The following is a 13,152-nucleotide window of genomic DNA, read 5'->3' as shown; positions in this document are numbered from 1 at the left end:
CAAGCCTGAAGGTGTTCGCTGAGTGAACTTAATGCATACATATTTGGTTTTTAGGATGGTTGGGGAGGGGGGGGGGGTAAAAAGGCGAGGCACTCGTAAGATAGGGGTGATGGTCAGTGACTAAATTAGGGTTAAACTTCGATGAGGCACCTGGGGTGCGTATATTTTTCAGGTGGGGGGTGCAATTCAGAATTTTAAACGGGGAGGGAGAGGAAAACGGGGGGGGGGGGGCACGGACATCCGCTTGGGGGCACCCCCGCATAGTTAGGCCACAGGAGACGGTGCACATGATACGCTCTGTTGATGATAGGGATGATATAACAAAGAAAAGAAAGCGCTAACCAGCCTAGAATGACACCTGATGTGTATCGACTAAACATTACTTTTCCGCTCAGCAGTTTATTTCAGTGAAATTTGGCCCGAGATCGCTGACGGGTGATGGCATTTCATTGCCCTGGTTTCCCCCAGGCCGACGATTGCTATAATAACATGTTGCAGTTGACAGTGACTTGTAACACCGGTGGCCCGTAATATTTGAACTGGTCATCGGAGACCAGTTGGATCGTTTGTCCTCCTCATAACAAGTCGCTAGGGATCTCAGGGAGGTGTTTGCCCCACGTTCCCTCGCTCCGTTGTGTCGCTGACCGTGCATAGCCGGCCACTTCTAGCCCGCATAAATCCAGGCCTGCGCACCCAGAGTGTTTCCAACACTCTTTGTTTTTATTGGCGTGACCTGGTCGTTACATGTCAAATTTTGACAGCATTGGAAGGGTTGTTTTGTATCCTTTTGGCGTTACGGGAAGGTCGGTCGGAAATTCTGAAATAATAGCCTCGTAAAAATTCAAGTCGTGAGGAAAGAGAAAGACAAGTATGTCGAATCTCCTCAGGAAATTATTTTTGACCTGGAAGAAGAATTAACCTCGCCATGCATAATCATGGTATGGCCACCGTTTCAACACCTTGCTACAATTAGCATAATGTTGCACTGTACGCGGTTTTAAATCTACACCATTGTTTTGGTATCTACAACAGTATGCAATACGTAGAAAGTTGCACCGCAGTTACATTGTTTACCTGGTCATTATTGAAATTTATCCTTGAAGTCTTCCCCAAGATGCTGAAATTACTGTCTCCTTAGGGTGCATTTGGTCAAACTCACTTGGGCCAGACGAAGATACACATGCCATTGAAACTTCATAGGACTCTCATCCTAAAAATCCTTCCCTTTTTGTTTTTTAATGCAAAGAAAACTGATTTACACCATTCGTTTCCCGTCATTTTAAATAATCTTCCACCTCATCACAACGGTCTTGATGCAATCTAAAACTAATGGTGTGATGATTAAATACATTGTAAGCCTAAGCATTTTATTTTTCCCACCAGGCCTTTCTATCAGAATGCAATGAAATTCTCTCACAATTCCCGAACAGTTAAGACATTTATTTGACAACAATATAAAACTTGTTTTGTCAATTCCTCCGACCGGGCCTCTTGCGAACACCAAGTACCCTAAAGTGTAAAATTTTAAACACACTCTCAATAAAAGTTTATGGGACTTTATAATGTTATCGCGGCGGACATGTCAGATTGCAAGCGACCTCGTCAAAATACCGATGCTGCGCGGAGAGTTAACAACCAGGTCATTACCAGTGTGCCGCGCGTCAGGTCACTCTCTGCCCCAACGATACTGTGAACTGTATATGTTTTTTTCAGGTCATCGATAAATAAGCTATATATGTCAAACCTTGTTGTGAAGCCCCAGTACCTTAATCCAGAAGACTTACAAATTCAAGGTTTTTTCTTTCGCTGGAAAGCAACACTGTTTTCAGGGGCCGACTTCAATGAAACCCTTTGACTAAACGGCCTTGTTAAGTAAGAGTTGTGTGGCAGTGTCTGGAATTTAGAGGGAAATGTGAAAAAAATCGGCTTCTTGTCTTGATAAACAGGCATTCCTCAGAAAGTTTAGTACTGTAACTTACAGGTCTGTAGAAGCGTGTGGTTTAGGGAAATGTCAAACTCCAGCACTCTTACCGCCTTTAGTTACCTCCAAATCAAGCGCTGATACTTGCGAATAGTTCATTATCTGTTTGTCCTTTTCAAAAGCACCGAGTACAAGTTGGCTGCTTGCCAGCACTCTTCAAACTTTTGCGAGCTATTGTGAGGCTCCAAAGGTGAGTTAAGCACCTACACGCGCGCAGACACCTTGGCCGAAACGAGGCGGGGTCAAGGCCCAGCAAGCCGAAAATAATCCTTGGTTTTACCATGGTTTTATAAGCTTTAGCTTTTTCGCCATTAGCGATGTGATTTGAATGTAAACGAATTGAATTGAATGTGACCTGAAATTGATAGTGACGTTATTTTAAGAGCTCTGGGTGTTACCGGTGTCATGTTTTGATAGTTTTAGTAAACGTAAATCACCTTGGCCCTAATTTTGAAATCTCGCGGTATTATCTGCAAATCCCACACATCATTATCTGCAATAACTAAAAAAAAAAATCGCTAAGGGCCGATCATGGAAAACAAATAGCTTAGATCAAAAAAGATTAACTGGACATCATCCAATTTGACAGTGCAGCGGCAGACCCAACACCAGATGAAGCTCAAATTCCAGTTTGTAATAGACCAGCGCGAATGTGAAGATACTTTGAGGCGGAGTTTCTTTCAAACCCAGTGCCACGCCCCAAGGAGTTGTTGACTACATCCCAACCTCCATAATTTGCTTCTTTGCAAAGACCAGACGGTTGTGGTTGACCCTGTGGGATGCATTACAAAACTTTCCTGCGTCGCATAGAGGGCGGCCGGGGGTCATGCTGCAGGTGCGACAGACATGAACGGGGTCCTTTGAGTCATAGTCGGGGTTACAGGTACAACTTTGATGTTGATTTGTCTCAGCATCTCAAGGTCCCTTTTCAGCACTTATTTTATGAGGTTCTAGGGGGAGATTGCCTTTCTAGTTCACCGCGAAATGTGTCACAAGATGTATTGCAGACGTGTTGCACTTTGTTTTATTGCTTTAGGAAACGTTTCGTTCTTCTCACAGTTTCTTTAAATCGATCAGGAAACCTGACAGCAAATCATTTGTACATTCTCCTGAGTATAATTACATGCAATAAAGTGCCTATGGGTCTACTCACATTTTCTGAACACAAGTTTTTTTTTTATAGGGAAGTTATCCCAGGCCTACCTTGAATCAAATGCACCCGGTAGTTTATAAACATTACAAAGATGTGGATATTCTTAGTGGCCTACTCATAAATTAAGGCCTTATCGTGGTGCAAAATGAAATTACTCAGAATGCTGTCTTCTGTCATAATCAGGGGCGTAAATCGGGGGGGGGGGAGGGGGGAAGGAGGACATATCCCTCCTCTTTGGGGATTCGTTCTGTCAGTACATGGCTGAGGAAGCCAATGAGTAAACTTCTCCCACCAATGTTTTCAATGAGCAGATTTGTTGGTTCACATTTTTAACAGAAACCTCTCAAACTGAGCAGTGTCTTCCTGAAATGATTTAACAGCATCAGCGCCCTCAGTTGTCCGGAAAAGCATGGACATTTTTCACTGTTGAAAGAAGTGCACTTTTGAATAAAATATAACCAAAATGAATGTCAAATAGTTGTCATACATGTAAAGGAAGTATAAAGTTGAACAAAATATGTTCCTAAAAAAGTTCATTTCATGGACACTTTAATGCTGACGTGTTTGCTAGCAGGGTTGCGTAAACAAAACTTCTTTTTTTTTTTTATTTGAACACTCTTTTTTTCCAAATCTTTAACATGGAATCTGCTTTGTATTTTTGTTATTTATTCACAGGGACCTCAAGATGGAGAACATTATGCTGGATGAGAAGAGGAAAAACTTGAAGATTGTTGGTGTGTAAAATGTGGAAGAAACCTTTGCCTTTTTATTTTCTTATCAAAATCATGGGTTGTTAAAATTCATGGTCAAAGAATTAACCCAACCTGAACTTCTTTTTGCTTCTAGATTTTGGCTTGAGCAATATATTTTCTCCTGACTGTTTACTGAAGACCCACTGTGGATCACCGGAGTATGCCGCTCCAGAGCTTTTCATCACTGACCAGGAGTACGGTCCAGAGGTGGACATATGGAGTCTGTAAGTGTCGTTTGCTGTTATCTTATTCCAACTTTGGAGCTTCATTTGTGTGGTAGTTTTTTTCTGCTTTTTGACAATACTGGGATGTATAATATGTTCGTTATAAGGCACCATGAAATAAATTAATTCATTGTTTGTCCAAGACTTCATTATTTTCTAACTTATCTCAGACATCAGAAAAAGTCACATTGCACAATCCTTGACCATGAAACAATTCAAGTTGTTGAAATAATAAGTTTGAAGTTGTAAAGGGATTTTCCTTGCAATGGTTTGAAAAAAAAGTGACAACATTTGTTTAAAAGAAAAGCACAAATGTAACGTCCTGCAAGGGCCACCATAACAGTTGCTTTGTTTTTTTTGTATCTATCTTTGCAGAGGCATCAATATGTTTGCCATGGTAACAGGGAGGCTGCCTTTCTCCACACCTTACTCAGAGAACAGGCGACAGCGACTGATGCAGCAAATCCAGAACGGACTGGGTGTCATCCATGGCAGGGAGATGGCTCATCTATCTGACGGTACATTTCTATTTGAAATCAAATCATAGAATTGTTGCATCTCATTGTCAAGACACGGTTTTGGTGTGAAGGGAAGGGCAACAACTGGAAAACTTCTTGTGACGGATCTTCGGGGTGGGGGGGGGGGTAGGTGGGGGATGGGGGAAAGGAGGGGGGGGGGGGTTTAAACCCCTTCTTGGGCCGCAAAAAATGGGAAAATTGTACAGAAATACACATCAAATGCTGGCTAAACCCTCTCTTGGCAGCCTCACCCGGCTCTTGATGTAAACTTAGATCCGTCCGTGGCTCTGTTCAATGAAAATCTGTGGTCCCAAAAGGTTAACGATTGATTTTATGAAGGGTAAACCTTCTAAATTCACAAGAAGGTGGAGGAATTGGAAGGAAATCTGCTCATCAGACACTATAACCTTACATAAAACGCTTGATCCTCCTTAAAATGTCAACCTTAAGGAAAGGATTTACTGTGGTCAGAACGTCGTCGTTTTTGGATTTCAGAATGCCAGGAGTTGTTGAGTCAGCTGATTGAGCCGAGTCCAGAGCTACGGCTTCCCTTATTGGACATTGAGGTTCATCCATGGATAACCAGTCTGGGAGAGACACCCTTCTGCCCCTACCAGCAACCACCAAAAGATGCTGATGTCAAAAGATTGGTATGACAAGAAACAGTTGTGATTTGGCATCTTGCTTTTCTTTTCCTTTGAAAGAAGAAAGGTTTTGTTTTGTAAAATTGTTTGGATGTAATGCTTTAGACTTTCATCCATTTTTACAAGGGGAAACTGATGGGGCTGATGTCCTAATTTTGTAAGTCACCAGCAAAATGCACACTGAGTGATAAGCACCAATGTAAACAATTTTGTTTTGCAAATATGAATCAAAGCATCAAGACGTTTGCATTTTAGACACCAAGTCTTTCCATTCTACCTTACTTCAACTGACATTTTCAGTTAGTGCATGACTAATGTTCTAAATGCAACAATTGGTGACTTTTTACCCTGCCAAAGATCATCGACAAGATGGCGTACCTGCTGAATGTCAGCGCAGCCAAGATAGAGACCAACGTGCACGAGTACCGGCTAGATGAAGTCAGTGCCATCTATAACCTCATGATGGACCAGTATCGACTGAGCAAAGGATTCTGGGATGTGGACCACACACTCAAGAGGGAGGTGAAACGCCCCAAGCCTGTCGAAGTGGTGGTGAGACCTAAGACACCACCTCAAGAAATGCCAGAACCGGAGGAACAAGGTAAAATGTAAAGCCGATCTAATCTTTATTAAATTGTTTCATATTTGAGTGCTGTGACTTGCATATTATACAGAATCCAGCATTGGATGTTTTCATTACTCAGGTATTGATCATATAGAAAATCTGCGAATTCCGTGAAACACATCAAAACAAACATTTGATATAAATTTAATCAAATTACCAACTCGCAATTAGTTGGACATAAAAACGTATTCTGTCTTGTTCTGCAATAGAATGCTCATGAAGATTTCTTCCTCTTTCTTTTCAGAGGAGCGTATGGAATTGAGAACTCCCACTGTCATCGGAATGGTTCAGCCGAGTAAACGAAACCAAGACAGGTAATTGTATGAAGATGTGAAGATATTTTGTAATAATGGTTGGGAGGGAGGGATACACAAATGGGTTATCATAATTCTTATTCATAAAGACAATTAATGTACCCGAGACTGTTTACCGATTGGTCGAGAGCCCATCGCGTGGGTGGTTTTAAACGGTTGATAAAAACACCGGCTGGCTTGTTTAAAGCGCTTTTCCAGTGTCACATGAATTTGGGACTGCTATGAAATCTGGTCCTTTTTACCCCTTTATTGGTTGAACATCCACAATCTTCACTTAGGCATGTGCAATACTACCAATGACTCCGTATTTCATAGAGTCCTAAATTCACACTACACCGGTACCGCTGCGTTCTGCGCCACATCGTGCACTAAAATGTCCATATAAGGAGATTTTTAGTACTACTCGCGAGAGGCACATACCATAAACATAACTAGAGGGGTGTTTCACAAAACATGAAGTAAAACTGTTGAACAAAATCTTTGGAAATTGACTTGTTTAGACTTTTAGTGGAAGGTATTTATGAATGGGAATAAATACGTGCTTGACCTGTATTAAACAAGTACGTTTAAAACCGTATGTTAAAAATCGCTGATAATTATTTGCCTCACCTTCGGCTCGGGCCATTATCAGTGTCCAGGCCCCTGGCCAGTTTTAAACATAATTGTTAAAAACCGGGGAAACACATATTTATTCACTTAATAAAAATACATTGGTGTAAGGTACAATCACTTTAGGATGGGACTCAGAGAACAAACATTCATCCCTAGAGGAGTGGGAATAACAAGTAACAGGTGAGAATAACCAGTATTAAAATCTTAAAGAAACTTGAATGTTTTTTTTTCTTCACAGGAGGACGTGTCTGTCGGCAGATTTTGAGCTGTCTGCAGTTTCATGTGAGGGGCGACCAAGACGGAAGTATGTTTAGTCTGATAGGCGTAAATTCCTCATTGAATTGACAAAAACTAGATTAGGAGACAGTTTACAGATTTGAATTTTGTTTAAAAACCGAATTGAATAAAGCTGGATTGGAACTTTGGACCTTCTGAACAGCGGCATAGCCAGCATTCTCACCAAAGTGAGGGGGGGGGGGGTTGATGGAAGCCATCTTTCTACATGGCACCCGCAAAGTGGACACTATTGGACAATAGGTGGTGCTACGGTGGCACAATTACAGACGTTTGCGCGACGTAAAAAAGTCACTTGTAAAGAAAAGGCATTTTGTGAAAAAGGACTATCACATTTCCAGTGGGGGGGGGGGGGGGGGTTTGTATGGGGGGCATGCCCCCACCCCACTCTCTTAAATGTAACATAAAATATTGAGGCATTGTCTATTCCTTCACCTTTTCTGTCTGTCGTCATTTAACACCTTTTTTTAATTCTGTTTTACAGCCGAGCAAAGACGGCAACCTTTCCCCAAACTGGGACCAAGGTAGGAAATATATTGGGCAAATGTTTTCTAGCTTCCTGTCCATCTTCCTGACATTCAGATTTACTCATGGAAATGCTACACAAAGTCAAGGATACAGGGAAAAAAGAAATCATCGTGGAATTTGCCAATAATGAAATAATATTACCCACATCACAAGCCTTTGAAAGCTGGTAACATTTGCTCCATAAAATGTATTAAATTTTTGTAGACACGTCCTATTGGAAATGCTACAACAGCAAACAGCGTGTTGGCCAGGTACAACAACTTTGGACCACCGTCCTCAGCCCAGCAACCAAAAGTCTGCACCTGCCCATCTGCATCACCTGCAAACAATACAAATCATCATAATCAGCCAAAGAAATCAGAGAACGGGCAATACGATGGCCTCCATCAGCCAATAGGAGGGTCTGTTTCAAATGATAAAGATAATCAATCCGACATAGCCAATGAGCACCAAGCACACTCAGGAGATGGACCAATCGGAGAGAGTGTTACATCAAGGGAATGCACCAAACCCCCTATCAGAAAGAGAGAAGCTGGAGAAATTGATGATCAAATCTCTCAAATCAAAACCAATGCAGAGACTGCTCATGACATGAAGGTCATTGACATGGTGAAATGTTTCAACTTCAAACACGGCTACATTATAAAGGAGACGGCGCTATCAAATAGCAACTCGAGGAATGATCAATACACCCCACAGAATGACTCAGAAGGCAACAAACCGTCAGTGAAGCTGTGTAGTGCGCATAGAGAGCAAATGCTTTCTGGAACCTTGCCCAAACAAGATGTTCACTCCTGTCAGAGCAGTCGGGCCAACAGCCCTGCTAAGACTGCTGCTCAGAGGAATGAGTTACTAAGGCAACAGATGCAGCTGCCTACTCGGCCAGTGAATGCCCACTTTCGCCCCCACCAGGCAAACCCAAGCCTACAGGAGACTCTGTTGTTAACCAAGAGAGCGTGGCACTCCCGTAACCCACAACAGATTGTCAGATCTGGACGAAGAACGACAGACAACTCTGGGCAGGGACTTGTCACTCGTTCGAGTCCTGCAACAAACGGACATCAGTGCATCTACTCTGCATCCAGATCAGGGAGTGAATCTCCTAGAGCGAGGCTGCGTACCCCTATTGCCACTCTCCATTCGATGGAGAAAGGCACTCAATTCTCCACCACTGCCCAGGAATGGCAGGGAGATAACATTAAGTCAGGAAAAACAAAGGAAGGTGCCAGGAGGAATGCCATGCCGCAACGACTGGATTGGAAACGATCCAGTGCAGGGAAGCCCAGAGGGTGGACTGAGGATGGAGAAGCAATGATAAGGGAAGGTGCTGAGCATGGTGGAGGTATCAACACTATGAAGAAGTTACAGGAGATGATGAGCAGGGATAGCGTCCATCAGACTGTCCCAAGTGGAAATATCAGGTATGAACAGACAATAATCTTTATCTTGTACAGCTAAGCGTTTTGTGAATTACCATTTTTTTGGCCATCACATGTTGTTGAGTAGATGACCAATCTGGCCACTGTATCGCCAGTAGCAGATTTGGTGGGGGGGGGGGGGGTGGGGTTGCCCCTTCCCCCTCCCTGTTCAGCCGCTAACTAATGTTATGATACTAGTAGAATGGGGCAAAAAAAAATAATGGAATGCTAAAGTTCCTACATTTTCGAATTGCCATAGAAGGCAGGAGAAAGCATTTTGGTTTCCAAAATTTTTCTGGGAGGGGCATGCTACCAGACCTTAGACATGCCTTAGACTCGGGGCCTTTGACTAGCAGGGCATGCCTTAAACTCAACAACCCCCTTTATATCAAACACCCCCCCCCCCCATTTCTTAAAAGCTTCACATTTGCCTCTGATTACTGTACACTCAAGATGGTTAGTTTGCTGAACAGCTGACACATTGCTTCAACGATTACTGGGGGCCACTGTGTAAGTACAGTTATGTCTCTAGAAATAATAAGTGGGACTGGTCGAAAAAAACTTGCTGTCTTGTTTTCTCTCTCAGAGTGAAGTCGGCTAAGATTGGGACGCCGAGATCCATTGAGAGGTGCCAGAGTCCGCAGAGAAAAAGCACCAGATCAGGAGCCGGTAGCAGGAGGGTGCCGTCATCAGACAAACATAAATCCTGTACTCCGCAAGCATACAAAGGCCCCTACATTATGGACAGACACAAAGGTAGGTCTTTTAGGTTTTGGAATCTTAGTAGCTCATCTGGCTTTGTGATCACACCCTCCATCTTAGGCTTGTCTGGATCCTTCCTTCCCACGTACTACAGAGTGTTTGGCCAAATTTTACAGAGAGTATATTTTGAGAGGATGTACATACCATGTAGAAATACTCAGTAAACCCTGTTACAGGCAGTAAACGTTAAATGACATTTTTGACAAACTGTGCGTTTAATCATCAGCTCCTTGATGTTGGCAGCTAGTCTCTTTGCTTTCACTATAGCATTACCATGCCTGCAGTAAAGTAGAAGGTAATGAGTTTGAGTCCAACAAACTGGTATTTAACAGGTACGTTTAAAAACAGCTAGAGGCGTGGTCAAGGGCCATCTGTGTCCAGGCTCCTAGCCAGTTTAAACGTACTTGTTTAAAACCAGCCAAGCACATATTTATTCCCTTGCTATTACTCCGTTCTCCTTTTACATAACAGGACAACACCAGAGAAGCCACACACATCCTACCAGCAAGCATGACGGAGTGATTGACTTGAATCAGCAACATATGGTCAGCCTGCTGCAAGAGGCCTCCGTCAAGTTTGAGGATTCACTCAAGGCAGAGAGCAGGAAGGTAACAATGGTAGAGCATGGAGGTACAGAGTGTTTGCAGGGGGCTTGGACTCACGATTGTAACATGGTTTTTCACCGCAATGTTAGCTACATTGAAAAGCAAGCCTGGATCTGCATGGGGTTTTATTTAACAAACTATAGGAAGGGTGTGTTAGCAATAGAGTTGGGTCTTTCTTGTTGTCATGCATTCAATTGAACAGTGTCGGAAGAATTCAAAATATAGTGAATCCGTTCAGCCTGATAAACCCAACTGCATGTACACGCAGTATAATTTGCTAAGAATGGACCTACAGACTTTGCCCACCTATACCCTTACATTGTCTTACATGGCTTTTAATCACTTGTTTCTCGGCATCAGAGCCAAGCTGTCAGATCAGGGGATCAGAGCAACTGGCGCAGGGGTAACAAACCAAACCAGACTCCAAGGCAAACCCAGAAGCAGCAGCAACAGCAGCAGCAGCAGCAGCAGCAGCAGCAGTATGTTGACGAAGGTGACCTGGATGAAGGCACAGTGGCTCTGCAACTTGGACAGAGAGTGCAGTTAGTGAGGGGTGAGGAACAAAAGTCATTTTTGATCATTTGGCTGTATTAAGCACACTTGTGAGAAAGTCGCTGTTGTAAAAATAACTTGACAGCGGTACACAGTGTTTAAGTGATTATCGTACATGTAATTTGTTGACTATTCATCTTCACAATCCAGGTTCCCTGGCCATCAACTCCAAGCCACCTCCAATCCTGTCCAACAACATGGCCCCGGAACATGTATTCAATGTGCAGGCCAGTAGGGATGTGCAAGTTGTCCAGAAGAGGTCAACCAAAAATAAGCGGCATCCATCTAGGATTGTTGATAAAAAGATCAACAAGGTTTGTGAATTCTGTGCAAAATGAAACAACTGCTTGCTTTTTACTGCACATTATGAGGAGCTAAACCCTCCAAACATTTCAACCACGCTTTTGCCAGTAGCGTAACCAAGGTTTGTTTTGCCCTTTCTAAATAGAATTTTGTCTTGCTTATAAACTCACACACCATCCGTTAAAGCACCATCTTCTAGGGGGCAAACTTAAAAGCGGACAATCATGTAAATTATCGGGCAATAGTTCATCATCCCTGCAAATTATAGCCAACCATTTTTCGACAGGCCAATTTTGATTCTATCAGCGTCTCGATTGCGCTTGAAAAATCTTTAACCCTTTGCAATTTGCCACTGTGCTCCCCCCCCCCAATTACACGACTGACTTGTGCACATATGTGAACTCGAAGGTCACAGCCTTTTACTTCAACTGTTAACCGTACTTAATGTTTTGCTATTTTTTTTTTTTTTTCAGGAGTGGGATGCAGGTTACCGACTTGAGCGTAAAGTCAGCGATACTATCAAGCGAGTTGGATCAGCTGTTGGCAAGACCCCAGATCTGTTGCTGAATTGTACCTAGGACTGAGGCTCATACCATCAACCTATTGGTTTCCAAGCTTGCTTTATTCTGTATTCCAAAGCTACAAACTCCAAAACTTTCTGTATTAGGTTGAAGGAAGAAAAAGTGTAGCTGGACCTCAACCCCCATATTGCTTCAGACATGTTATACCAGCCTTGTTGATTTGTTTTCAAACTTTTGATAAAAGGAAGAACTGAAGCTGGATTCTGACCTGCAACATCTGGAATGCTGTAATGTTGCTCTACCAACTGAGCGTTCATCCAGCTTGCTAACATTGCAAGCATTATGACCTTATGACCTTGGGCGAGTGTTGTAGTCAAGTCCAGCACAAGTCTCTACAAGTCCATCACAAGTCCTTCTGTCTCGAGTCAAGTCACTAGCTATTCAAATGAACTGTTACAAAAGTATTCTTTTGTCATTGTTCATCCCATAATTTGTCACGGTACTTATGAAAGGACTCTACTACTGCCTTGGACATGATCCCAGTGCACATGACATGTAGTCGTTTCATGGCATCAAAGTGAAGACATTGAAATATTGTGGGATTGGCAATATTTGAGTGATAGAGTACTGAAGTCTGAGTCAGCCGTCATTGTTCTGGTTCACTCGCTGGTTCATTCACACACTTCAGCTATGCGGGTGAACCAGAATACATGGCACACTCTATTCGGACTTCTGAGTATCACACAAAGATTAAATAAAGTAAAAGAGCTTTAACGTAAAAAAATGACAATTAAGGTGAATTATACAGACAGTAGTTAGCGAGTGCAGCCAAATGTATGGACAATTATGTCATTGTATTTAATTTATCATGAGGAATGGAAAGAGCAAAATAAAAAACACTAGTAACAGAATTTAAAAGCATCTGTTCTTTTTCAGACATTTGTGTTGGAACTTTAATAGTGTAAATGTTAAATGTTTATTAACACTATGCAAAATTGAAAATATCACAATAGTAAGGGGTTAACCTTGCATTTTTATTCAATTCTGCAAGGCTAACCCCTTACTAATCTGAATTTTGAGAAAAGATCAAATTTTGCAGAATTTCGAAAAAAAAGCAAGGCTAACCCCTTACTAATCTGAATTTTTGAGAAAAATCCATTTTTGCATGATTTCAATGAAAATGCAAGGTTAACCCCTTGTTTATCTGAATTTTGAGAAAAGATCAAATTTTGCAGAATTTCAATAAAAATGCAAGGCTAACCTCTTACTTATCTGAATTTTGAGAAAAGATCAAATTTTGCAGAATTTCAATCAAATTGCAAGGCTAACCCCTTGTTTATCTGATT

The 13,152-nt window shown here is 42.2% G+C and overlaps 1 protein-coding gene across 2 annotated transcripts in view; it reads left to right on the top strand.

The window, feature by feature from the left end:
* The window catches only part of LOC119729305, a 30,943-nt gene extending 18,216 nt beyond the window's left edge, over window positions 1–12,727 (top strand). The window contains exons 4-17 of one of the 2 annotated variants that reach the window (XM_038201925.1): window positions 3,810–3,868; window positions 3,981–4,110; window positions 4,486–4,628; window positions 5,124–5,278; window positions 5,630–5,873; window positions 6,142–6,211; window positions 7,062–7,127; window positions 7,602–7,641; window positions 7,850–9,066; window positions 9,650–9,819; window positions 10,297–10,433; window positions 10,791–10,983; window positions 11,133–11,296; window positions 11,759–12,727. In XM_038201925.1, coding sequence (XP_038057853.1) covers window positions 3,810–3,868; window positions 3,981–4,110; window positions 4,486–4,628; window positions 5,124–5,278; window positions 5,630–5,873; window positions 6,142–6,211; window positions 7,062–7,127; window positions 7,602–7,641; window positions 7,850–9,066; window positions 9,650–9,819; window positions 10,297–10,433; window positions 10,791–10,983; window positions 11,133–11,296; window positions 11,759–11,863 — 2,893 coding nt within the window. In that variant the 3' untranslated portion in view covers window positions 11,864–12,727. The remainder of the gene's footprint in view (window positions 1–3,809; window positions 3,869–3,980; window positions 4,111–4,485; window positions 4,629–5,123; window positions 5,279–5,629; window positions 5,874–6,141; window positions 6,212–7,061; window positions 7,128–7,601; window positions 7,642–7,849; window positions 9,067–9,649; window positions 9,820–10,296; window positions 10,434–10,790; window positions 10,984–11,132; window positions 11,297–11,758) is intronic. The other variant, XM_038201926.1, reaches the window with a different exon arrangement.
* Window positions 12,728–13,152: the final 425 nt, after the last annotated feature.

Source organism: Patiria miniata, unplaced genomic scaffold (genome assembly GCF_015706575.1).
Source record: "Patiria miniata isolate m_02_andy unplaced genomic scaffold, ASM1570657v1 HiC_scaffold_20, whole genome shotgun sequence".
In the NCBI taxonomy this organism is placed as follows: Eukaryota; Metazoa; Echinodermata; class Asteroidea; order Valvatida; family Asterinidae; genus Patiria; species Patiria miniata.
This window is presented reverse-complemented; position numbering and strand designations above follow the sequence as displayed.